We start from the raw sequence: 25340 nt of genomic DNA on the forward strand, positions 1-25340 counted from the left end.
CCAAATTTCACATTGGTATCATCTGAGATCAAAAAGTCTCAAGAACTCATATCTGAAAATGCATAAATGTAGCTATTTTGGTGTGAATAGGTCATAGTATTTAACTCATTGCCTGCTATTGACAGTGCTACAAGTCCAATTTATTTAAACTGGGAGGACTGGCCGTGAATGCTCATCTTTGAGTGCCATTGACATTAATGACAGCGATGGTAACTGAGTGACTGAGTAGACAAATTTAAGGATAAAAAAAATGTATAATTAGTCCATGAAGGTGTTAAACGGAAAAATCTTCCTTTTTCTTTGGATGTCGCGCCAGACGCTGGTCTCCTCCCACCTTCCCCATCATTGCACGATCTCACCCCTCCCTTCCTATATCAGCACGCAGCCGCAGTTTGCGCTTTTTCCTTTCCTCCTCTCTCTCCCCATCCTCGCATCACTGAGCAAAAGAGGAGCCGCATCCCCCCTGTGAACTCCCTCCCCTTGCCTCCTCCTCTCTCTTCTCCATCCACAGCTTCCTCCTCTAGCGCCATGGACGGAAAAGGCTGCCTCTGAACGGCTCCGGCGTCAGCTCACAGAGTCTCAAGGTAAGCCTTGTTGAGCATCCTTGATGCACGGGTGGAGAATGAGCAATCTTCCCTTTTTCATTCCCGCTCCAGCATCCCTTATGCTGACGTGGAGGCAGCAGGAATAGCGGTTGCGCTAACATATGGCCACTTTGCGTGCATGCTGCTGTTGCGTGGGGTGGGGTGGTCTCCTGCTGCCGGTGTTCATATTTCGTCAGCCAATGTGCTTTGGCGCCCTTCACTCCCATGCTTTTATGATTGATAATGCATATGTGCAAGGATGCATGTCTTTGTTGCAGGTTATTGTGCGTTTTAATGCTCAGATACCCTGGAAGGGCCTAACATTTTGGATAACCAGCCTGCATGTGACTTACTTTATCATGTGGGATTCGGTGTTATTTATTCAGGATTGTTGGAAAATCAACTTTTGTAGAAGAATTTCATGAGGTCTGTTTCCTTAGGCCACACAAAAAGTTTTATGGGAATCAACTGACTAGTTTTCATGTAATCCTGTTAAGCTATTATGTCCGACAGGGCGTATTAATGAATTTATGATGTTCAGATGCAAGCATAGTTTGTGAAAAATTTTGAGAAAATGATCTTGTTTTCAATTACTTTATTGGTGCACGTAGCTTTGTGAAGGCATATTAATGAATTTTTGTCATTAAGATTCACGCGCCAGCAATTTGCAATTGCTGTGTGCATCAATTGCAATGGATTGCACAAGTTTTGTGGTGAAGAACAAAGTAGTTTTCATATAATATCGGTCATCATTGACCACCACAAAGGCATATGAATGAATTTTTGGCATTTAACAATGATTTATCTAGTCTGAAGTGTTTTAAAATACTTTGAAATGTTAATTAAAGTGGTGAAAATGTGTTCTCATTAATTATTTAGAACATTGACGTTCAATAGGCATATAAATGAAATGTCAAAAATAATAATTTACTAACAAATTAATGCAAAAAAACAAAATTTGGAAAACAGACCATGTCGAAGGCATGTTGTTGTTTTTTTCTTCCATAAACTGATACAAAATTCAATTGCAAATTAGGTCAATTGTGGCTCATATTGATAGGAATGTTGAAAATGTTCACGTTAACAAAAGCTGGGAGAAGAGCAGACCATAGCCAAGGTGTATTAATGAATCTTTGTCAATGCAATGAATGTATTTTGTCATGATAGGCTTGACAAAAGTATGGCAAACAATTGTATTAACGCATATTAAGGAATTTTGGTCGTTGACATTCATGCAATCTTCATTTTTTAAAAATCGCAATGGCGACCTTTGAGAAATACTTGTCTAGAACCAGACCAAACTATAAAGATTTTCGTGTTTTCAGACGGGGCCACAATGAGCGAAGAGCCACCGGCCACCCCCAGTTGGCTGAGCCCCGACCCCACAGCGTGGGCCAGCGGCGGAGGGGGGCCAACGGACAACGCCAGTGTAGCGGCGACGTTCCCCGCGGAAGAGTCCCTCGCGCCCCGCCAGCTACCCCTGCTGGTCAACCCTTGGGACATCGTCCTGTGCACGTCTGGGACTCTGATCGCCTGCGAGAACGCTCTTGTCGTCCTGGTGATCTGGCAGAACCCGGCTCTGCGGGCCCCCATGTTCCTGCTCATCGGCAGTCTGGCTTTGGCTGACCTGCTAGCCGGCCTGGGCCTGGTGCTGCACTTCACCTGTGCCTACCTGCTTCAGTCGGACTCGGCCCAGCTTCTCACAGTTGGCTTGGTGGTGGCTTCTTTCTCCGCTTCAGTCTTCAGCCTGCTGGCAATCACCATTGACCGTTACCTGTCGCTGTATTACGCCCTCACCTACAACTCTGAGCGCACAGCAGCCTTCACGTACACCATGCTGGTGCTTCTGTGGGGGCTGTCGCTGTGCTTAGGTCTGCTTCCCGTCACGGGCGTCAACTGCTTGGCGGAGGAAGCCACGTGCAGCGTGGTGCGCCCGCTCACCAAGAACAACATCGCCGTGCTGTCCGTTTCCTTCCTGCTCCTGTTCGGCCTCATGCTGCAGCTCTACGTGCAGATCTGCAAGATCGTGATGCGCCACGCCCATCAAATTGCCCTGCAACACCACTTCCTGGCTGCCTCGCCACATTACGTCACCACACGGAAGGGCGTCTCTACGTTGGCTATCATCCTAGGGACCTTCGCCGCTTGCTGGATGCCCTTCACAGTCTACTCGCTTATTGCCGACTACACATACCCTCCGCTATACACCTACGCCACCTTGGTTCCAGCTACCTACAACTCCGTCATAAACCCGGTTATCTACGCCTTCCGGAATCAGGAGATCCAGAAGGCGCTGTGGATGGTGTGCTGCGGATGCATCCCCGCCAGCGTAGCACAGCGGGCGCGGACTCCCAGCGACGTCTAAACCCAGTGGACAGACCGTTTGGGATTTGAGAAAGAAGGAGGGGCGCCCCACGGTTGGTTTTCACAGAGGGGCTGACTGACCTGGGTCGGATTTGACAGAAGGGTTGGTTGACCTAAGTGAGTTTTGAGAAAGGGTAGCGCCCCTGTGTAGGAGCCAATTGACTGGAGGGTTTTCAGAAAAAGAAAAGGGTCTCACAAAGGGTTAGATTGACCTAAGTGAGATTTTAGAGAGGTTGGTGCCCAGGGTTGGTTCACCTGAGAAAGGGTGGCGCCCCTGTGTGGGAGCCAACTAACAGGTGGGTTGATTCACCTTGGTGGGGTTTGACAGAGGTTAGTTGAAAACAATGGGTGAACAGATCTGGGTGGAGTTTCAGAGTGTGGTGCCCCTGGGTTTGAACAAAATGACCTGGTTGGAACTAGAGAGAGGGGGCTACTCCTAGGCAAGTTTTGATAGAGCGTCACCCCTCGGTAGGTTTTGAGAAGGAAAACCCTGGTTTGGTTAACACAGATGGGAGAAGCAGAAGCACCTGGGTGGGTCCGTCTGAGTGGGCTTGAGAGGGTGAAGGCAACGCTGGGTTGGAACTAACTGACCTGGGTGGGTTTCCAGAGAAGATATTGGTCTACCTTGGGATGTTTTGAAAATAATAAACAGACCTGGGTAGGTTTTGAGAGAGGGGCTCATCCCAGGGTGGACCACTGAGAAGGTTAATGCAAATTGAGAAGGGTGAGTTTTGACAGAAGTCACCCCAGGGCACAGGAGTTAGCCAGGTGGCCGGTGGTGTTTTGTCATCATCACACGAGGTTTTTTTTACCTCTGTCTTCCTCACTTGAAGCGGCCATGTTGCATGCTGCCCACCATTCTGTCCGCCCTTTTTGGTGCCCCGCCCTTGCTCCGCTCTGCAGAGGATGCACATCACATGTTCCCGCGCGGTGAGCAACGCAGCCTGGACTGCCACGTGTTCGTCCTTTGGGATTATTGGTTGCTCAAAAGGCAGATTAAAAACCAGGCAGACGACGACAACGAGCACGCAGGCCTTTTTTTTTTCCTCCCCCTCCCAGCAGCAAAGTCTAGAGCAGCATCCATCCCCGCCCGCCCGCCACCCACCCACCCCGAACGTGCGTGGCAAGCTAAAGAGGTGCGGCGTGCTAAAAATAGATGCCGGCTTCTCTTGTGGAAATGAGGAGACCTCGCCACTCTTCTTGTCTTTTACTGGATTCTTGTGCGTGAATGTGTTCAACTCCACCATACTGATGAAAACCCTCCGCCACTCATGGGAGACCCATTGCCTCCCCCCCATCTTAATCGTTACATCACTGGAGGCTATAATATATCATCCATCCACCTCACTTATAATTGCTTCATTTCTGAATGCTGACACATTTGAAGTTTGCATTACAGTCCAGGCAAGAGAATTCCACCATTTTGTTACTAGGGTGGCTATAGAACCATGTGACTTCTCACAGCAAACCAGCTCAATGGAAATATGATAAAAAGATTAACTCGTTATCATTGCCAAATTCGATTGCCCGTTTTTGTTTTTTTACGATGTATAAAATTAATACAAAATTATCTAGGGTTGACATGGTGATTTCCCCGTATTCCAATAAGTGCTCTATAAAGGTTTTCAAAAAGAATACAGCTACTGTATGCGCCCTAATGGAGTCATTATAAAAATGGTGCATCTGCTTTTAGGACGTTAAAGAGCTCCCGACCGTATTTTTTTTTTTATGTTGTCAGCAATAACTAACCTTTGGACGGTAGTTATTTTCTAAGAGACGAAGCAATACTCAGACAGCAATAACATCCAAACACCCTTACTGTGATTTCTTCCCGCAGAGTGAACACTATGAAGGAGCAAGCAAATGTGATGCATGGAAAAAAAAAAAAAAAAAAAAAAAGGCTTCATGGATGGATTTTCATTTGTTGCTTTGTCAATGTGAGCTCATACAATGAAGTAAATTAGTTATCTATTTTTGGTTTAAACTTGGAACAAGGTCAAAAAAATGAATTCTAACAAAGCCCATTGAGTAGCATCTCAAATTAAAGCCTATAATGGAGGCTTTTCATAACTATTTTCTTAATATGCCTTCATATGATTACCGTATTTTTCGGACTATAAATGGCAGTTTTTTTTAATAGTTTGGCTGGGGCGACTTATGTGTGAAATTATTAGCACATTATGATATCATTTCACATGTTATTTTGGTGTTTTGGAGTAACACTGATGGTTTGGTAAACTTGTCAGCATGTTCTTTATGCTATAGTTATCTGAATAACTCTTAATATAGCTATGTTACGTTAACGTACTGGCCACGTTTGCATTTCGTTGTTCATGCATCATGTAACATCATACCATACACTTCTTCAACATGTTGTTCTCTATTATATTTTTATTTTAAATTGCCTTTCATGATGACATATCTGTTCTATATGTTGTATTTTATCAAGTAAATTTCCCCCCAAAATTCGACTTATACTCCGGTGCAACTTATATTTTTTCCTCTTCGTTGGGCATTTTATGGCTGGTGCGACTTATACTCAGGTGCGACTAATAGTCCGAAAAATACGGTACATATCGATTTGTTTAGGTGGGAATTGATGTTCAGAAGAATATGAAAATCAACAAACTACACAGAGTAGTAGCTTAGACTACAGTCTGTGAAAAGGCCTTTCTCAATCTGTATTTATTTAGTTCAGATAAATTAAATTTGGTAATCAGCCGATTCGACATTGCAGTGCTAACTTCTCCAATAAAAATTTTTTAAAAAATGAATTCCGACAAACCCCATCGAGTAGTACCTCAAACTACAGCCCATAATGCGATTTATAATGATTTCTAACTATTTTGTTAATATAACTTCATATTATTATATAATCAGATGTTTTATGGTTTCAATGTTCCTATCAACAAGGTCAAAAAACAATTGTAACAAACCCCATCGAGTAGCATCTCAAACTACAGTCCATAATGAGGGCTTTCTCGATCTGTAGTCATTTTGCTAAAATTACCTCACGATTATGTCATCATATGATTTAATGTCATGGTTTAGACAAAGAGGTCAAAAAACTAATTGCAACCAACCCCATTGAATAGTACCTCAAATTACAGGCCGTAATTAGGGCTTTCACAATGTACTCATATTATGATGACAAAGACTAATATGTCTTATCAATGAAATGAATATATCAGCACAACATGCATCTTATCACAAATATGTCATATCAAGTGAGATGTACGCCCTACATATTTTGTCGTCGCTTTCCTGAGCTGCCCCAGTTGTTGTGACCTCAAGTGTCTTTCGTGTATGTTTGTCGTGCTCTGAGTTGCATGGCTGCATGTGGTCTCCTCAACTGAGGAGTATGTCGCTACATTACACTTGGATCTTTACCTTTTCGTGGATGCTGCTGCTGCCAGTCTTCCTTGTCCATCCAGAAAGAATCCCACAACGTTTTTTGTGCTCCACCGCATGCTGCCGCGACGTCATCGGACTAAAAAGCGACGCTACTTGAAGCCAAAGCGAAAGAAGGATCGATTAAATCAGCGGAAGTCCGTTAAGTGACCTCTGAATGATCTTATGAGCTAAATGGGGCCACATCCGAATGATCTTGGAAGACTTTCGGAGCGTGGCCCCAATCTGTGTTGACATCACAACAACAGCAACAACAAAAAAAGTCTATTTTGTTATATTCATTGAAAAGTTCTATTTTTTTCGGCTTGAATTCCTTATGTTGTACGATGATATCACGGCGCTGTAAAAGCCTTTTTTCCTGAATGTAGTGACACACAAATTGTTTTTTTCTTGAACTATGTTGTGTAAATAATATTACTATAATACTAAGGCATGCTTTCCAAATGGGGGGACTTTACCACCGTGCATGGTGCTACCAAAGCAGTCACTCTTAATGAAAGGAGTTGGGTCGCACCACTTTTTTGCCCCTCTGGTACAGTGTCGAGTTTCCCCGAAAAGGGTGTGAAAAAGGGCTTTTGTATCCAAGAATAGCAAAAGACAGTCACACTTATCTGTGACACACAAACAGTGAAAGTGATTGTAAATCCAAGGAGGGGCTGGAAGTGATTCGAGCTAACTAACCCGACAGTCAAGGGGGCCTGTGAATGTCTGGGGGGAGGGGTTGCCACAGTAAGAGCATCATGTGTTGTTTTTCAATGTGAAATGCACTTTATTGTCGTTTTTTTGGCGGGTGGAGGGTGCTGAGGGATCACGATGGCACAATTGAAGTATCTGCAAAATGAGAATCAACATGCACTAATTTAACTGTAAAAAAAACAACAACAAAAAACATTTGTGTGATGTGTGTGCTGTCTATTTTTCCAAAGTGTTCTAGTTGTACTTTTTATTGCTTTGGTTAGTTAATTTTCTATTAAAAAGAACCACGCAAACAAACATGCTGTGCATATGACGCCCGCCTCGCCTGTTTTGTTCTCCCCCCCTTCTGTGCTCAATCCGGTTGCCGTGGCAACTCGGCTCCCGTCGCTATGGAAACAGGGGAGCCAGGTACAGTACGCGTGACGACAGTGAGGAAACTTGCCAGCCGTGTGCTCCATTCATGTTTTTTTTTTATTACTCTCTGGGGTTACAAAGCTCATTCTAGACCGTATACATGACACAGCCTCAACACTCGATCATTTTTAGCACATTTACTTCCTGTTCATTGTCTACAGCAGGGCTGGGCAACCTCTTTCCCCCCCCATTAGGTACACAACTATGCGTGGAGCCATTTTAGAGTCATTCTGGACATTTCCAAAGGTCTATTAAAGCTCAACTACTCCTGTTTTACCGTATTTTCCATTTGGTAAATAAACCCCTGAAGATAGTTTCACTTAGCAACATGAAATTTGGTAGACATGTCTATTATAAGTAGACACACCAAAAAGTCTCTAGAGGTAATTACTGAAAAGACACACGAAGGCTGCCATTTTCATGTAAAGCAGCAAGATGCAATTTAGTTGTATGATTGTGGACTGTTTTTTGTATTTAAAAATTCCGACAGTTTCTCTTACCAACATGAAATTTGGTAGACATGTCTATCATGAGTAAACCCACAAAAACTTTTAGGAGGTCATATCCAAAAATACACAGGAACTGTAATATTTTTTAAGCATAATTAGGTCGCTTTTGGTAAATTTCCGAAACCTCTTTAAAGACAAATTTTGATTAAAAAGTTTTTTTGTTTGAAGTGGTTAATTCAGGATGCTTTTGGGAAATGTTTTAAGAATTGAGGTCACACTTTCACTTAGCAACCTGAAATTTGGTAGACATCTTTATCATGAGTAGCTCCACCAAAAAGCATGCCTGAAAAGAAGTCTTTCATTTGGTCAAATTTCACACTCCCGAGATTTCAGAGAACAGGACTGTACTAACTCACCTCGACAAGGTCAGAATCGACCAAGTGTCCTAAGATTCATATGCGCCCTCTACTGGCCAAACTGTACAGATGCAACAACTCGTGATTTTCTTCAAATCCTCAGTCCTCAGTAGGTTGCCCACCCCTGCTCTATCTGGTGATCTATAATATCATGTTGAGTAAAAAAAGGAAGGGATTAGCTCAAGAGGAACTTCTCTAGTTGAATCTAACACTTTCAAATGTGGCATATACATCAAATTATACATGACATGTGAGTGTCGCATTACAACAGGTACAGCAGGGGCACTCACGGCGCTCGAAAAGCATCCAGCAAGACGTGAAGGTTGCAGGAAGTGGTCATTGGTTACAGTATATTGACTTTACAGTGTTTGTTGCAGATCGTGGACCCTTCATCTTACAAAGCGTGTAATTGTGTTTGTGTCTGTGTGCGCTTCAGTCGGACCAGTCGTTATCCTCAAGTTCCGAGTCGTCCTCGGAGTCCGAGTATTCCACCGCGATGCGGCGTGACAGGATGGTGGCCACGTCATTGCCCACCGGCTCCCGCTTGGCTTGCTGCTCCTGCTGCTCTTGAACCTTCTTCAACTGGATACCTACAGTAGATGGACCACAGACAATAAATTTTCCTTGCCTTCAATTATTTGGAATAGTTTAAAATTACATTGAAATTAACCCTGGGCGATAAAACAATAACGATAATTATCGTCATAAAAAAACACACATAACATAATATAAACATTCTCCACAATCTTTCTCAGGATGCAGTCACCTCTTCTGGTTATGCAGAGTTTCCTACCACACTTTTTCCTTCCCACAGAGGTGCCTTGATACAGAACTCTGGGAACAGCCTATTCGCTCAGAAATTTCTTTCTGTGTCTTAGCCACTTGCTTGAGGGTGTCAATGATGGACTTCTGAACAGCAATCAGGTCGGCAGTCTTGCCCATGATTGCGGTTTTGAGTAATGAACCAGGCTGGGAGTTTTTAAAAGCCTCAGGAATCTTTCGCAGGTGTTTTGAGTCAATTCGTTGATTCAGAAGATTAGGTTAGTAGCTTCATTAGAGTACCTTTTCATGATATGCAAATTTTTTGAGATAGGGATTTTTGGGTTTTCTTGACTTTTTTGCCAAAATCATCAATATTAAAACTATAAAGGCTTGAACTACTTCAGTTGTGTGTAATGAATCTAAAATATATGAAAGTCTAATGTTTATCAGTACATTACAGAAAATCATGAACTTTATCACAATATGCAAATTTTTTTGAGAAGGACCTGTATATATATAATATAATATAAACATTCGATAAAAGTCGATACAGTTAAACTGTAATTACAACACCCGAACACCTGAGAAAAGGGGGGCGCTGATGCGGCGTGAACCTTAGCTCTGAGAGGGTATTCAGTCCAGGAGGGAACATCGTGACCTGTCACAGAGCAGCACTAAAGCCTGATACTGTGGACGGATTTATTTTTCTGGCCCGTAACCTTTAAAGCAATGGCTGTCTTGTTTGTTTATTTGTAACATTTTAAAAACTGAACATTTTCTTTTGTTTATTTATTTTGTTGACATTGTCAGACACCTTAAGACTTCATGCAGAAAAGGCTTTAACATGTTGCTGAGTGTAAATTAAAATTACAGTGGTACCTCTACATACGAAATTAATTCATTCAAGGACCTTGTTTGTAAGTCGAAATGGTTGTATGTCGAGCAGGATTTTCCCATAAGAATTCATTATAATTCCATTAATTCGTTCCACAGCCAAAAAACCTACACTAAATCCTTAATAAATACTGCGGTTACTATTGCAAATAGCAATTACAAAGAGCAAAACAGATAAATTAATAATAAAAATCTGATAAATTAATAATAAAAATCAGAATTACAATAATATAATAATAGTAATAATAATAATAATACTTGTAATAATGTAACGAATCGGGTTCTAATGTGGCGGACTTTTTTTGCTATACCTGAACGCACCGCGGGGCTGACGTGACGGCGAGCAACAGAGCGCGGTTCTATTTTACTTTCTGTTTGGATGCTGGAGTCAACAGCAGCGGACACTAGGCGAGTTGATGGAATAAATGATTAGAAACCTGCCGAGGCTAGTGATTTCTTTGGCGATGTTACCACTAAAGATGTCCCGATCAATCGGGATGCCGGCAATCGGGTCCGATCACGTCATTTTCAAAGTATCGGAATCGGCAAAATAATATCGGACATGCCTTTAAAAAAAAATTTTTTTTTTTTAATTTAAATTGTTTTCTAATTGTATTTAACGTTACAGACAAAATGTCTTAGACTCATCCAGAGTAGTTTTGGCTTAAAGTAGGGCTATCAAATTAATTGCGTAAATTAATGTTTTTAATTAATCACGTTAAATAATTAACGCATGCGCTGCACGACCCACTCACGCATTGTCGCGTTCAATCTACAATGACGCCGTTTTACCTATATATAGAGCTAAAAGGCAGTGTATAATGAATAGAGAGAATTTTGACAGCCTTTGGAGCCTTTTTTTTTATTTGGCTAAAGCCTTACATTCCCTCTCTCAGAAATTAAAAATATCGTGGGAGGCAATGTGGGGTAGAAAGGTAGTAGTTGATCATTTTCTTAACACCCTATGTTCTTTCCCAACGCAGAGAAGATATATCAATTGGTGCCGCTACGCACAGTCATGTTTGCACATCCCATCATGCATTTGGGCAGAACAGTTAAATGGCTGCAGTATCATTTACTGAAAGCTCAACAAATACACTAGATGGCAATATTTAGTCACAATATACAAAGTCACATTTATCCTTTAAGAATTACAAGTCTTTCTATCCGTGGATCCCTCTCAGAGAAAGAATGTTAATAATGTAAATGCCATCCTGAGGATTTATTGCCATAATAAACAAATAAAGTACTTATGTACTGTATGTTGAATGTATATATTCGTCCGAGTTTTATTCATTTTTTTCTTAATGCATTGCCAAAATGTATATGATCGGGAAAAATTATCGGGAATGATTGGAATTGAATCGGGAGCAAAAAAAAAAGCAATCGGATCGGGACATGTCGGGATCAAAATCAAACTAAAACGATCGGAATCGGAACAACCCTAGTTACCACGATAAGAATCGTCACCTTAACTTATAAAGACTGGCAAACGGAGGAAGACCGCCGGCTGAGATCGACATTCTAGAGCCCTATTGTCGACCCATTTCATGGATGTACGCTCCATACTTATATTTTGCTATCATTTACATCTTCATTTCAATGGTAAGCTTTTCTTTTATTTCTCCACCTGCCCTAACCTTTTTGGATCCAGTGTTGATTTCTCTCACAAGAAAATCAGCTGTGCGTCCATCTTCCGGCAAAACAAAGAAACTGCGGCGCTGTCAAAAATCGTCGTGTAGAAACAAATGGCGAGTAAAATTTTACGTCGGATGGGGATAAGATCGTGTGTCGAAGCGATCGTATGTCGAGGTACCACTGTACTTGGTCTATTTATGGTTATTTCATTTTTTGGGGATTGCTTGTCTACTTCAGATTTTGTGTAATGTTGTGCATTTTGAGTACTTCATGTGCAATGTTCCCCATATTTGTGAAATGCTGTCTAGTAGTTTGTCACCATGCATCTTTTTTCTGACATTAAAGATTGTTTAAAGCAGCATCTGTTTTTGTCAACTTTCACTCAAGGGTAAAAATCCGACTTTTGGGAAAAAAAAAAAGATGTGATAATTATAGATATTGACTAATAAGAACATTTAACAATTAACAATTAATTACAATTTTTGTCATATCGCCCAGGCCTAGTTGAAATTGCTTGTAAACCCTGGCTGCTACGTTAACTTGGTTTATTAATATTTATTCCTACATGAACAAAGGCACAGATGGATATTTTTTGTGGTACCACCCACGACAACTGGATTAAAAAAAATCTCACTCTTCATCCAATCCTAATATGTTCCATAAACACACAACTCTTCACTAACAGTAATTTGATACATTTTGACTGAAGTACACATACCCATCCGTATGGCTGCCAGCAGGTCACTACGGGCATCGTTGACCACGCTGCTCTCCATCGGTACTGGTGATGACATCTTGTGTGCACCTTGGAGAGGAACCGGCGGGGGCCCGGGAGGCGGCGGTGCAACCGGACCGCCGCATAAGGGTGGTGGGGGTGGAGCGTAGCCGCCAGGCGACACAGGGCCTCCGGGTGGTGAGGCGAAGGCCGTCAAGGCGGAGGGGATGAGCGGGGCCGGTGGTGGAGGCGGCGGGCCCGTGTTGGCGTAACCGTCCATGCTGCAAATCAGAGGTTAAAGAAGTAGTTTTGCTAATGTGCTAATGAATCATTTTTCAGATTTACCTGTAGTCAAGCGGAGGCAGTGACACAGAGCCGCCATTCATAGCCTCAGCAGGCGGGGGCGGCAAAGGGACTTGTTGCTGATGCTGGTGGTGGTGGGGGCGGCCGAGGGTTCCACCCTGATAAGCCGCCGTCCTGCCCCTGGCGTCGTGGTGGTGGTGGTGGTCGCCTCCTCCGCGAGGACCATGGCCCGCCGCCATCTGGGCGGCTAGCATGCTAGGAGGCGGGCCTGAGTATGTGTGGGCGTGGCCTGCGTGGTTCATGGCATTGGGGTAGTGGTGGAGGTCTACACCGTGAGCCCTGATTAGGGTAGTAATAAATAAAAGTCAATATTTGTATTGTTAATACACTGAATGATAATGTATTTTAGATTAGGGGTGCACGATAGCCATTTTTGGAAACCGATACCGATAGATAACTTCCTGCTTCTGAAGGCCGATACCGATACGATAACCGATAATATATATATATATATATATATATATATAAATGTATATATATATATATATAATAGGGCTGTCAAACGATTAAGATTTTTAATCGAGTTAATTACAGCTTAAAAATGAATTAATCGTAATTAATCGCAACTCAAACCATCTATAAAATATACCATCTTTTTCTGTAAATTATTGTTGGAATGGAAAGATAAGACACAATACGGATATGTGCATTCAACACACGGTACATAAGTATTGTATATGTTTATTATAACAATAAATCAACAAGATGGCATTAACATTCTCTTAAAGCGATCCATGGATAAAAAAACTTGTAGTTCTTGTTAGTACGAGTTATAGAAATTTTATATTAAAACCCCTCCTAATGTTTTCGTTTTATTAAAATTTGTAAAATTTTCAATAAAAAAATAAACTAGTAGCTCGCCATTGTTGATGTTAATAATTACACCATGCTCACTCATTGTGCTGAACGCATAAAATCATTTGGGCCCAAGCGCCAGCAGAGGGCGCCAAACACCAAAAAACAAGTAACAAGCGGACATTACACTGCTGTCATCTGTTTGAGCGAGGCATGTGCATTAATTGCGTCAAATATTTTAACGTGATTAATTTAAAAAATTAATTACCGCCCAATAACGCGATAATTTTGACAGCCCTAATATATATAATTTTAAAATGTATATTCACATGGGTTTTTGAACACCTGAAGACCAAAAATACTGGTGGTGGATTCAGCTTAGATTTGCCTTTGACCTAATCAGAATTTTCATGACGACATGAACATTATTATAATGAACAAAACAAATACAAAAACAGTTTTGAGTTCAAATAAAGTGCTCATATTTATTTTTTCAAATAAATATAATTTGAGTCAATCATAATCCATTAGTCAATATCATTGACAATGTGTTCTCCTGAACAATGAGCACTGAACTAAAACAAACATAGACCCAACAGATATTGTGCTCTGTCAGCAGATAAAACATTTGGTGCAACAGTAGAGGAGACATTTGTGGTCTTGGACCATGAAACAACTCAAACGCACACATCCCAATCCACCGACACTGTGCCAAAAATATTATATATCATCAGGCCTATTAATAATTGGATTTATTGGGATGACGTCATAATTCCCATTATCGGACCGATAATTATCATGCACCTCTATTTTAGTTTGCTATTTTTTTCATTGCTTATGTATTTTTATTCCATTTTAAAAACAAAAAAGGTATCTTTGATTCATTTTAATAAAAAAAATATATATAATACAAATTCACGCTAAGACATGAACAAAAAATAATAGTAATAAAATATTACTATAATTTATATAAAATATATATAATACATTAACACTAACATAATCTATTGATTTATGATCTGGATATAAAATAGAATAAATAAAATAAAATGACACTTGAAAAAATTACGACAAAGGAGATTCTTCTCCTATTTGAGAAAGGATTTAAAAATAAACCGCAAAAATAATTTTATTGCACAAGTGTAGACTTTTCCAACACATTTTCCGTCTTACCTGTTCTCTGGAGACATGGAGCCCTCAGAGGAGGCTCCCCTATCTCTGTGTATGGTGTGACGGTGGTCCGGCCTCAACTCTTTATCCAGCGCCATCATGTTCCACTCCTGTCGACGGTTCCTCGCCTTGCGGACTTTCTTCACCTCTCTCTGTAACGTTCCGTCCACGCAGCGCTTTTGTTCCTGTGTTTGAGGGACAAAGAAGATCTTTTAATTAAACTTCTTCAACTACAAAGTCGACAACTGATCACGATTTAGCACCTTTTGCTTCCTCTTCTCTTTCCTCTTGTCTTCTGTGTCCTGCAGCATCTTTTCTTTCCACAGGTCGAAGAAGTAGGAGGGGTCCGTGTAGAATTTGAGTGCTTCCTTCTTGTCATCCCTGCACATACGAACACAGCAGGATATATTGTGTATGAGTCTAAAATCCATGTTTTTTGGGCCTTATTTTGCCATTGTAACCAACCTGTAAGACGAGAGGATGCTGAGCGGTGGAGGCTTGTCACTCAAATTGTACATCTCCTTGACAGGATTGGGCACGCTGCTCTTGGACACCACCTGCTGGTCTTGAGTGGTGGAGCTCTTGAAGGCCTTGCGCATGTTGATGTCTTGCAATGAAACTGTGGACAGAAATAATGAAAAATAAAAAGTTATTGGAAATGCTGCACAAACAAAACAAGTCAAATCAGAATTTTTACATGTGCATAATTTAAAAAAAAAAAGATATTTGTTGAATCCATTATAAATAATAAAAAATTAAAAAAGACTTGTTGTTCTATTAATTCTTTAAAAATAATTCTTTAGACACTATTACGATATTTAATCTGATCAAAAGAAAATGTACATTATCAAGAGTCCTAAAAAGTTTTGTTTGTGCCTACATACTTCAAATAAATGTTCACTCGTATTTTAAAGATTTTTTCACAGGCTAAAATATAAAGACTTTAATAGTTAAGAAACAATGTACATAACTTACAAATAACTCGATATACTCTATATAGGAAAAACACTTTATTACCTCCATTCTTATATATGAATACCTCTATATTCCTTTTTCTAAAATTGCTTAACTAAAATTCTGCTGCATCATAGACTTCATAATGATATTGATGGGTCACATCCGTCATACACTGCAACTCGCTTTCAAACAGGGCCAGATTAAGAAGAGTTATTTTCAAACATGCACACAGCGATCGAACGCCGGATTTAGGCTGAAAAAGCACGAAAGCTGTACCGCATATAAACAGGAAGGATTGCCTCAGGAGTGATTTGTTCGAGGATTTAAAATAATTATTATATTTTTCGTACTATGCATGCATTTTGAAACTGTGAAAAATCAATGGGAGAAATTAGCCGCTACAGCACTGGCGTCATAGTTCGCAATATTTACATAAAATAACTGCTAACTGCCCGGTTTTTTGCTTTTAACCAAGAATCGGGACTGTTTTACCTCCATATCTAAAAAGAATTGAGGGATTTAAGCACTTATTCACAAGAATTTTCAACGCAAAAAGCTCTCTTTTTTTGTACTAAGGGGGCCGCCGCATTGGCTAACAGTCTAGCAGCACATTCGACATATTTACGTAAAATAAATGCTAACTGCCCGTTCTTTTTTTGCTTTTAACCAAGAATCAAGACTGTTTTACATCCATAGCTATGGAGAATTCAGGGATTTAAGCATTTATTCACAAGGATTTTCAACGTAAAAAGCTCTTTGTCTGCATTTCCTCTCAGTCTGCTTTGACTGAGATAGGCCCACTGTTAATCGGCCCCACGTCCCGTGTCCTGTCAATATCATTATGAAGTCTATGATTACATATTTTTGTTAATTGATTTATTAATAAAACTAAAACCTGTATTTATTCTAGGGCTGTCAAACGATTAAAATTTTTAATCGAGTTAATTACAGCTTAAGAATTAATTAATCGTAATTAATCGCAATTCAAACCATCTATAAAATATGCCATATTTTTCTGTAAATTATTGTTGGAATGGAAAGATAAGACACAAGATGGATATATACATTCAAAATACAGTACATAAGGACTATTTGTTTATTATAACAATAAATCAACAAGATGGCATTAACATTATTAACAGTCTGTTAAAGCGATCCATGGATAGAAAGACTTGTAGTTCTTAAAAGAAAAATGTTAGTACAAGTTATAGAAATTTTATATTAAAACCCCTCTTAATGTTTTCGTTTTAATAAAATTTGTAAAAATTTCAATCAAAAAATAAACTAGTAGCCCGCCATTGTTGATGTCAATAATTACTTACACAATGCTCATGGGTGCTGAAGCCTATAAAATCAGTCGCACCCAAGCGCCAGCAAAGGGCGGCAAAACTCCATAAAACACAATTAACAAGCAGTTCACTGTACTGTCATTTAAATCTGTCTGAGCGGGGGGAGTGCTTTAATTGCGTCAAATATTTTAACGTGATTAATTAAAAAAATTAATTAACGCTCGTTAACGCGATAATTTTGACAGCCCTAATTTATTCATTTAATTTATTCATTGAAAAAAACAACTAAAAATAAACAATGAACCTGTAAATAATTAAAATAAATATATGTATATATCAATATATAATACTTAACACATTTTTATTTACATCCATCCAATGTGATCTTTGAGCATGTTTTCCCATTCCCGCTTTCAAGGTTGTCCAATTCAAAAAAAGAAGGGGGGAAAAAATAGCTTGAAATGGAATAAGATGCCCCACCTTCCTCCACGGTGGAGTCCAACTGCGTGACCTTGACGGCCAGCCGGTCGATGCGGTCCTGTAGAGAGTTGGCGCGCAGGTAGAAGGTATTGGCCTCGTTGAACAGCTCGCCAAATATGTCCTCTGCATGTTTGCCTGATTTAAAGACAAAATCAAAAACCACTAAGAGTACAGTTTTTCCTTAAATGTAAGCAAAAATTTGAGTCACGGGTGCTCAAAACCACACAAACATTTTTAATGACGAGCAAGTGTAGCTTATAGAAACCTTAGAATGGAAATACCAAGCGAGGGGGAGTTATTTGCAGCCCTCCCGCTGACAGGATGGGCTCGGGGACAAATATTCAGCGGAAGGAAAAATCCCGGATACAGTGCGTTGAGCCCTTTAAACTCTGACCTCACACCCTGAGGGTCTTACGGCCCCCCGTCTAGCCATTTTACATGCATACCATGTTTGTGAGCAATTAAAAGTAAATATAACCCACGCAGCTGTGAGTAGACAAAAACAAAAAGGATATGAAAGATGAACGCCCTTGCTGAACTAACAGTGGATCAATTAAAAACAGCACACACACACACACACACATGCAGCTGTCAGAGCTTTGTCAGCCTAAGTTGCGCACTCCAGTAGTGTATCTTACTGAGGCTGCTGAGCTGGCGGATGATGGCGGAGAGCGTGTTGTTCATGACGCACTCCAGCTCGCTGCCGATGCCCTCGGGGAGCTCCCCGCGGCACAGGTGGCGCGGCTCGATGTTCCTCTTCACCAGCGGCATGGCGGCGGGCGACGACCACGCACGACTGTGGGGGAGACGCAAGCCGATAAAAGTATGGCTTCAATTAAAATAAATAAGTAATAATAAATACTTGAGTGATGATACTGATGAAAAAACAACTATTTGAAATTAACATACACATAAATGTTTGTCATAAACTATGACTACTTTACCGAAGGCACAGTATTACTGATAATATATAGATTAGAAATAAATGTATTCAAAAATATTCTGATAAAGACGAATAAGTAGATAATAAAATAGAAAAATAACTTTAAAACTCCCAAGCAATTTTGACATTCAACACCAAAATGTTGAAAAAAAACCAAAAAACAAACAAAGCACACTAAAATAATGTAGAAATCTTTCAGTTAAAGTTGAATGATAAATGAAAATATATATATATATATTACTACGGGATATAAAATATTATATGATATATTAAAAAAATGGTATAGTAAAAAACATACTGAAAAAAAGAATGAAAATTCTCAGAAATTTGGGGAAAAAAATTACAAAAAGGAGATAAGGATAAAAATATAAAAATAGTAGAAAATAATACAAAAATATTTTTGGAAAATTATTAAGAGAATAAGAAAAAATAAACTAAAAGTACACTTAAAATAGACAAAAACAAATGTGCTTTTTATTCATGAAACTATTTAAAACATCAAGTTAAAAATATAAAAACATGAGCAAATAAAATAGAAAACTAAACAAAAATATTTCAGAAATAAATTTTGAATATAAAATAACAATGACTACTAAATAACATGAGGAAAATATACATACAATACAAAAATATTAACTGTCAAATGAAAATATAAGGGAAAAAATTATAAACACGACAACAAAAATATCACAAATAAACACAAACTAAATGAAAAATAACTTTATTCAATTCAGCAATACATTAAAAACACACTAGGTGACAGTATTACTATGGAAACAACTTCAAAGTGCGCCGCTGTCCTTAATTTAATGAACTCTTAAAATCTATCATGATCCTTAGTGTAGAGGGACGACTAAATGCAACGGTCTGGATGATGGCGGCAATGGCCGACCAACGCTTGAGGGCCGACCACGGCCACCGGCGGCGAGGATTAAAGCATTAACCATAGCAAGATGCAGCGTGCCAGCTAATCCGGGCCAGGCCTGTCAGCAGCCCAGCTGGAATCCTGACACGAACACCGAAAAAAGCGACGACGACACTCTCAAATGTGGATGGTTCTTTTTGGAAAGTGTGCTTGAAGTGGAAAAACATGGCACTACATCATGCTATCTCATCAGCGCCTCCCTTCCTACTTCGCCGGCCTCGGCCCAATTCCTGTTTCCTGTGTCACCTCTGCACTTCCCAGTCCAAACACTGGACAATACCGTTCTGTCCGTTCTTCAAAAAGCAACTGGAGAACAAAAGACTCTTTGCCACTTAACCTGTGTGTCTACTTTTAGCACAAAATCTGCTAAAACAATCACCATTTGGAGCAAAATAGCAAGAACATTTGTTCATAAACAGGCCGTGATTTGAAATTGACAGTGCGGTGAAGCTATCTATCGACCTGGGTGCATGTGTTGGCTTTTGGACATAACAATCACATCGATGAGGCGAGATAACGAGCAAGCGAGGTTGTAGCAAAGGGGGGGCAAGTAAGGGGCAGACCTCCTTTGCATGACAGAAAGTGGAAGAGCGCTGAAATGAATGCGTGAATGAGAGAGTGCGTGTGAGTGGAAAGTGATGGGTGACATTTGTGTGTTTATGTTGTCCAAGTAAGGGGGCGGCGGTGGGTGCGTGGGGGAGGGGTGGAAATAGGGACCTCGGGGGAAGCCGCATTGAAATGTTCCCGGGACAATAGCGCCGCGTTCACACGGCAACCGCACTAGCTCTCCCATGCATCCTCTGAACCCCCCCTTTAGTAGTTTTCTCACTAGCTTCCTCTTCCTGCGAAGCCCAGCGAGGAGGATTGCACTGTTTATTCATGTCAAGTATTCGTTTTGTTGAATGATTTTGTCGAATCCAGAATATAGGTTGGTATTCTGTTCATAAACAAGCATGGAATAGTAATTTCAATTTTTTTTGTGTGCTTTAACTTGCAGGGACAAACTTGAAATGCTACCTCCAGGTGGCCCAGGCAGAAACACCAGAGGGAGAATCACAATGAATCAGATTGCAGCATTACAATACGATGAATTATTTTTTTTCCTAAATTGTTCGTTTTGGTGACTGGTTTTAATTCATTTCAGTGATGAAAGATGATTTGAGATATGAGTAAATGATTACTCAAGCCAACCACACTTTTTTTTTTCCCAACAAATAGCACTGCTGACTATTCTTGCTGTTGTTTACATACGTATATAGTAAGCTTGAGAACGATAATCCGATACGACCGGATATCCGGTTTTACAGGTGAGAGATACAGATGTATCGATAGTAAAGTTACCATTCGACAGTAATTAGCCATTAAATAAGAACCGATAGTAGAGATAGAATTCAGCTATTGCGAGCACAAGAACCGGCTTCCAATGCCTAGTTCAATGCATTGCTCAATATGATAATAATTTAGCTCTTACTTCACATGCTGCGCTTGTGTCATTCACCACACAGCGCACTTAGATCGACACCGCACGCATGATATAATATGGACAAGCACTACTCACAGTCATGGTTGCCTCAACTTACCATGCATTTCGGCAGAACCGCTACTAGTCGCCGTCATTACCCGATCGTCACGGGCGTGTCATAACAACGCGAGAGCTAACGAAACCACTGTAACGCACGCTCCGCAGCATTTTCTTCACAGCCCAAAATGAAACTAGTAGTGGCAACGAAGCAACATGCTAAAACAATGGACAGTGTGGTCACCAACGCCAGCGACGTTTTCAACGCACCCAGGAAAACAAAAGTCGGACTTTGAAGTGATGAAGGCAGCCAGATCTGTTCGCATGGGACAGAGCTTGTGTGAAGTGTGGAGCGGTACAGAGATCGTGAGTTTTCAACCCTGAAAAATAACCCACTACAATGGTGGAATGGGCGGCATATTGTTTCCATGAAACGCAGTCTACTTAAACATGAACATGTGGATTAGTTGATCTTCATCAAGAAAAATCTGCCCTTCAAAAAAGATATGGACAGTGATGCGGAATAAAAAATGAGGAAGCACAGGCATAAGTGAATGACTTTGCCGTGTATTATGTTAAAGTAATGATTATTGACCTGTCTGTCTAAAATGCCATGTTTTTATTATAGTTATACCAGTGGTAAAGCATAATTTATTATTTATTTATAATAACACTAGCAGGTTTAATTCTTTTTTTTTTTCTAGAACTGCTGCATATAATTAATATTTTTTGTTTGTAAGATGTTTACGTTGAAAGTTTGCGCTTAAATTACTTACCTCTTGTGTTAAAACACCACGAAATACAGTAATTGAATTACTGCACTCTATTGTTGTCTGTCACTGGAGTTTTATTTTATTATCAATCCCATCCAACAAAATGACGGTTGAAAAATGATTTTTTTTTTCATAAAAAAATAAAACATAACATTGGTATGAAATTTTGTTGTTTAATTTTGCTACATTAGAAATGTGGTCTTTTTATATGTTTAAAATACTGTACAAACACACAACAAATATTTACTATCGTATCGTTTTCAGTCTATCAAACCGTGTTGTTCTTACACTGTATCGAATCGCTGGGCCTTAAAAATGTATCGTTTTTTAATCGAATCGTAATCTGTGTATCTAGATACATATCGAATCGGCTTCATGCCAGAGATTCCCAACCCTAGTATATAGTCGTGGTTTTTTTTTCTCCAGATATGGTACTACAGTAGTATCAGAAGGGGCCGCAATAGGGCATTAAAACGCTGGCTCCAATATCAACAACAAATCACCATAAAGCCACAGAAGAAGACTTCTGCTGGCACGTAGAGTTGCGTACAATTGCATACTCACATAACGAGTAGTAACTGCATTCAATTAAAGCATATTTGTATATTTTTTCAAGAGGCATGGTATCCGTAGAGTATAAGTAACAGGAAAAAAAATCTTTATCAGAACAGCACTAGTAAATAGTATGGCTGTAATGATGCAACAATCTGTATCAATACCTTGATTGGCTTTGCAAAAATCTAGGGCTGCAGCTATCGAATATTTTAGTAGTCGATTAATCGATGGACTAGTTAGTTCGAATAATCGAGTAATCGGATAAGGCACATGAAAAATTCAAATACATGAGCTGAGCCTCAAACGGTATATTTTTTTTCTTTTAAAATGAGGCACTATGTACAAGAAAAAAACAATTGCCTAACTTACATAGAAAAAGTTTGCTAGCTTAAGTGCTGTAAAATGCAAAAGTTTTTCGTTTTACAATGCTCTTCACACATTTTTCAGACAAATATTCCCACAAAAACGGTTGAATATACCTATGAACTAAATTATGAATGCATTAAAAAACATTAGCTCAAACAAAAACTTAGCTTACTTTGGTCTTAACAGGGAGCAGTTGGATTCAGCCATGTGAAAAGAGGCAGTCCAGAGGGCAGTGTATCCACCCTAATCAATCAAACTGAATGCAAACACTTTCAAAATAAACCATTACAACGCCACTTTAATTTAACAAATACTCGAAGCAACAAAATTTAATTAGAATATTTTTTTCTAATCGAATACTCGAGTTAAATCGACAAATCGCTGCAGCACTAGGAAAACCCAATCAAATTTATTGAAGCATGAAATACTGATCAACATCATCATTTTTTAGATTTACCGTTTTGTTCGAAAGAATAGTTTTCTTTCGAATGTCTGGAAGTCTTCAGCAACAAAACTGTCAAAAATGTCGAAACTGCTTTCTATTTTTTAATGCTTTGGAGAAACGTAGCTGATTGTACATAATATCGTATTAAATTGATCGAATGCCCTTTAATCAAATCTTGGCACACTTCGTAATATTGGCAAATATTATATCGTTGTCCAATTAATCGATGTTGTAAAGTATCATCACAATATTCACGATTTTCACCCAATGTGTTAATAAATATACAATTTTATGTCGGACTGTGTGATTGTGGGGTTACCACTCACTCTCCAAAATGTCTGACTTGGCCCCAGATGTGACATAAAGCGAGGGCGGAGCGCTTGTTAATTCATGAGCCGGCGCTTCAGGCGTTTGCGGGCCTGCATTTTGATCTGGTAAATAATGCAACTGGGATTGCGTCACTGCCACTCAGCTACATGTGTGATGTCATTCCTTCTGCTGCACTTGTACCTGTGATCAAATATTCATCACGCTGCTCGTTGGGGCACAATTGAGCTTTGTGGTAGTAGTAATAGTAGTAGTATAGTGACTGGATGATCCGTATGTGAAATAAATGGCTGCTTCAAACCAAAATGAAAGAAATCTGGTTGAATTTTTAAAACTGTGTAGACATGTCGACTTGTTATTGTGTCTTGTACATAGTTCTGGTGAGTAATTTGGTTGTCAACTTCTTGTTTGATTACATCTTAAAGATTATTTTCCACGGATCCTGTTCAATATCAGACAAGGTTCTTTGAATTTTTTCATGTCCTGTGTTAAGAGAGACAACTGTAAAACCACAGGTGTGAGACTCAAGGCTTGGGGCCAGATTGGACCCACCATTTCATTTTGTGTGGCCCGTAAAACCAAATGGAAATTGCACCCTAATAACTAATAGGATTACGAATCATCAATTTCATGACGATACGATACACTATATTTTTGAACAATGATATGATATTTCCTGATAACACATCGTGCCAGGATTTGATTCAAATAAAGGACTTTTGATCAATTTGATAAAGTATTATGTTCATATTTTACAGTCAGTACCATTTGACTTAAAGCAATAAAATATTAAAATATTTTTGACATTTTGCTGCTTAACCAATCAAAATCCATCCATCGTTACGCAGCTTACGCGCCTATTATAAATATGTAATACATTGAATGATAATATGTCGACTCTAGTCTATTTGTGACACTGGCGTTGTTGGTTAATGTTTTGTCAACTTTCCAATGGATTCCTACTAAACCACATTTTGTCAACTCTTAAAAAACATGTTTTCGGAAGGATACACCCATTTGCAATAAATGTTGATTTTTCTACAAGTATAGAACCCTCAAAAAGATGAATGATTAAAAAAAAACGACTTATATGTAAAGGCCAATGTGATGATTGCTTTCTATACTACCATTATTGTTTGCGATGCAGTCACATGAGCATCATGCGTTGACATTTCCATTTGATACCCAACTCAGTACAGCTCGCAGTACTTTCTCCTCTCTTTAAGAAACCCACACGCACGCGCACGCGCCCAAATACACACACGCACACATAAATGGCAACCGCGATCAATCAGTGTTCCGCACCGTCGCTTCCCGTATCTGATGAGCTGACCCACATCTGTTCATCGGAGGCACCCCTACATCCATACAGCCTGGAAAACTCCCAAGCCGGACGCCGCCTTTCTGGGCGTTTACACCACCGGTTTCCGTCAAACACAAATAGGTGCTAAAATACATTAGAGTAAGGTCGCAGAGCGAGAAATAATCCATTTGTAAAGCAGGTTTCGGCTACCAAGACTACCAGGACTGACCACTCGGTTAGCTAGCTTACTCCAATGGTTCGACTTCTGAGTTAAAATACAATTATATAGGAATATTCATTCACGCTTCAGCGTTCTAATAATGAGAGACACTAGTTTTTTTGAGTGAATGATAATAAAGCCCTCACCAGTTGTTGAATTAGTAGAGAAAAATCAGCCGGTCCGCATGTCCCGTTAGATACTCATATTAGCACTGCCATCCTAACATTACATCCCCCCCTCAGCCTGTCTGGCCACTCCGGGGGGAAATCCTTTGAGGACAGAGACACGCCCTACTGACCAATCAGCGCTCGATTTAAAGGCTTTGACACATGACGGACATTCGTGGCAGCCAATCAAATGCAGAGTAGGGAATGAATGACAACGAGAAGTCACGGTGGGGTAATCGGCGAATATTTGGGCGTTGTTTGTAGAGATGTTTCTTTTAAATGTTAACTATATTATAGTTGTAGTTCGAAGTAAACATCGCAAAATTTAATGACAATTTAAAAAACGGTTGAGAAAAAAATTGTGTAACAATAAAGACCCAGTTGAGTGGATTACTGTGGA

General features: G+C 39.8%; 2 protein-coding genes across 2 annotated transcripts; one reads left to right on the forward strand and one right to left on the reverse strand.

The window, feature by feature from the left end:
* The first annotated feature begins 1637 nt into the window (after positions 1 to 1637).
* gpr12 (G protein-coupled receptor 12) lies at positions 1638 to 8832 on the forward strand. The gene has a single exon (XM_057824924.1). The coding sequence runs from the start codon at positions 1921 to 1923 to the stop codon at positions 2947 to 2949; it is 1029 nt and encodes a 342-aa protein (XP_057680907.1). The 5' UTR covers positions 1638 to 1920; the 3' UTR covers positions 2950 to 8832.
* On the reverse strand, positions 7166 to 25054 carry wasf3b (WASP family member 3b). The gene is made up of 9 exons (XM_057824923.1): positions 24920 to 25054; positions 18036 to 18193; positions 17398 to 17532; positions 15137 to 15290; positions 14935 to 15052; positions 14675 to 14856; positions 12689 to 12985; positions 12347 to 12624; positions 7166 to 8924 (listed from the first exon to the last, which is right to left on the reverse strand). The coding sequence occupies exons 2-9, from the start codon at positions 18166 to 18168 to the stop codon at positions 8767 to 8769; spliced, it is 1455 nt and encodes a 484-aa protein (XP_057680906.1). The 5' UTR covers positions 18169 to 18193; positions 24920 to 25054; the 3' UTR covers positions 7166 to 8766.
* Positions 25055 to 25340: the final 286 nt, after the last annotated feature.

This window comes from Corythoichthys intestinalis, chromosome 20, assembly GCF_030265065.1.
Source record: "Corythoichthys intestinalis isolate RoL2023-P3 chromosome 20, ASM3026506v1, whole genome shotgun sequence".
Lineage (NCBI taxonomy): Eukaryota > Metazoa > Chordata > Actinopteri > Syngnathiformes > Syngnathidae > Corythoichthys > Corythoichthys intestinalis.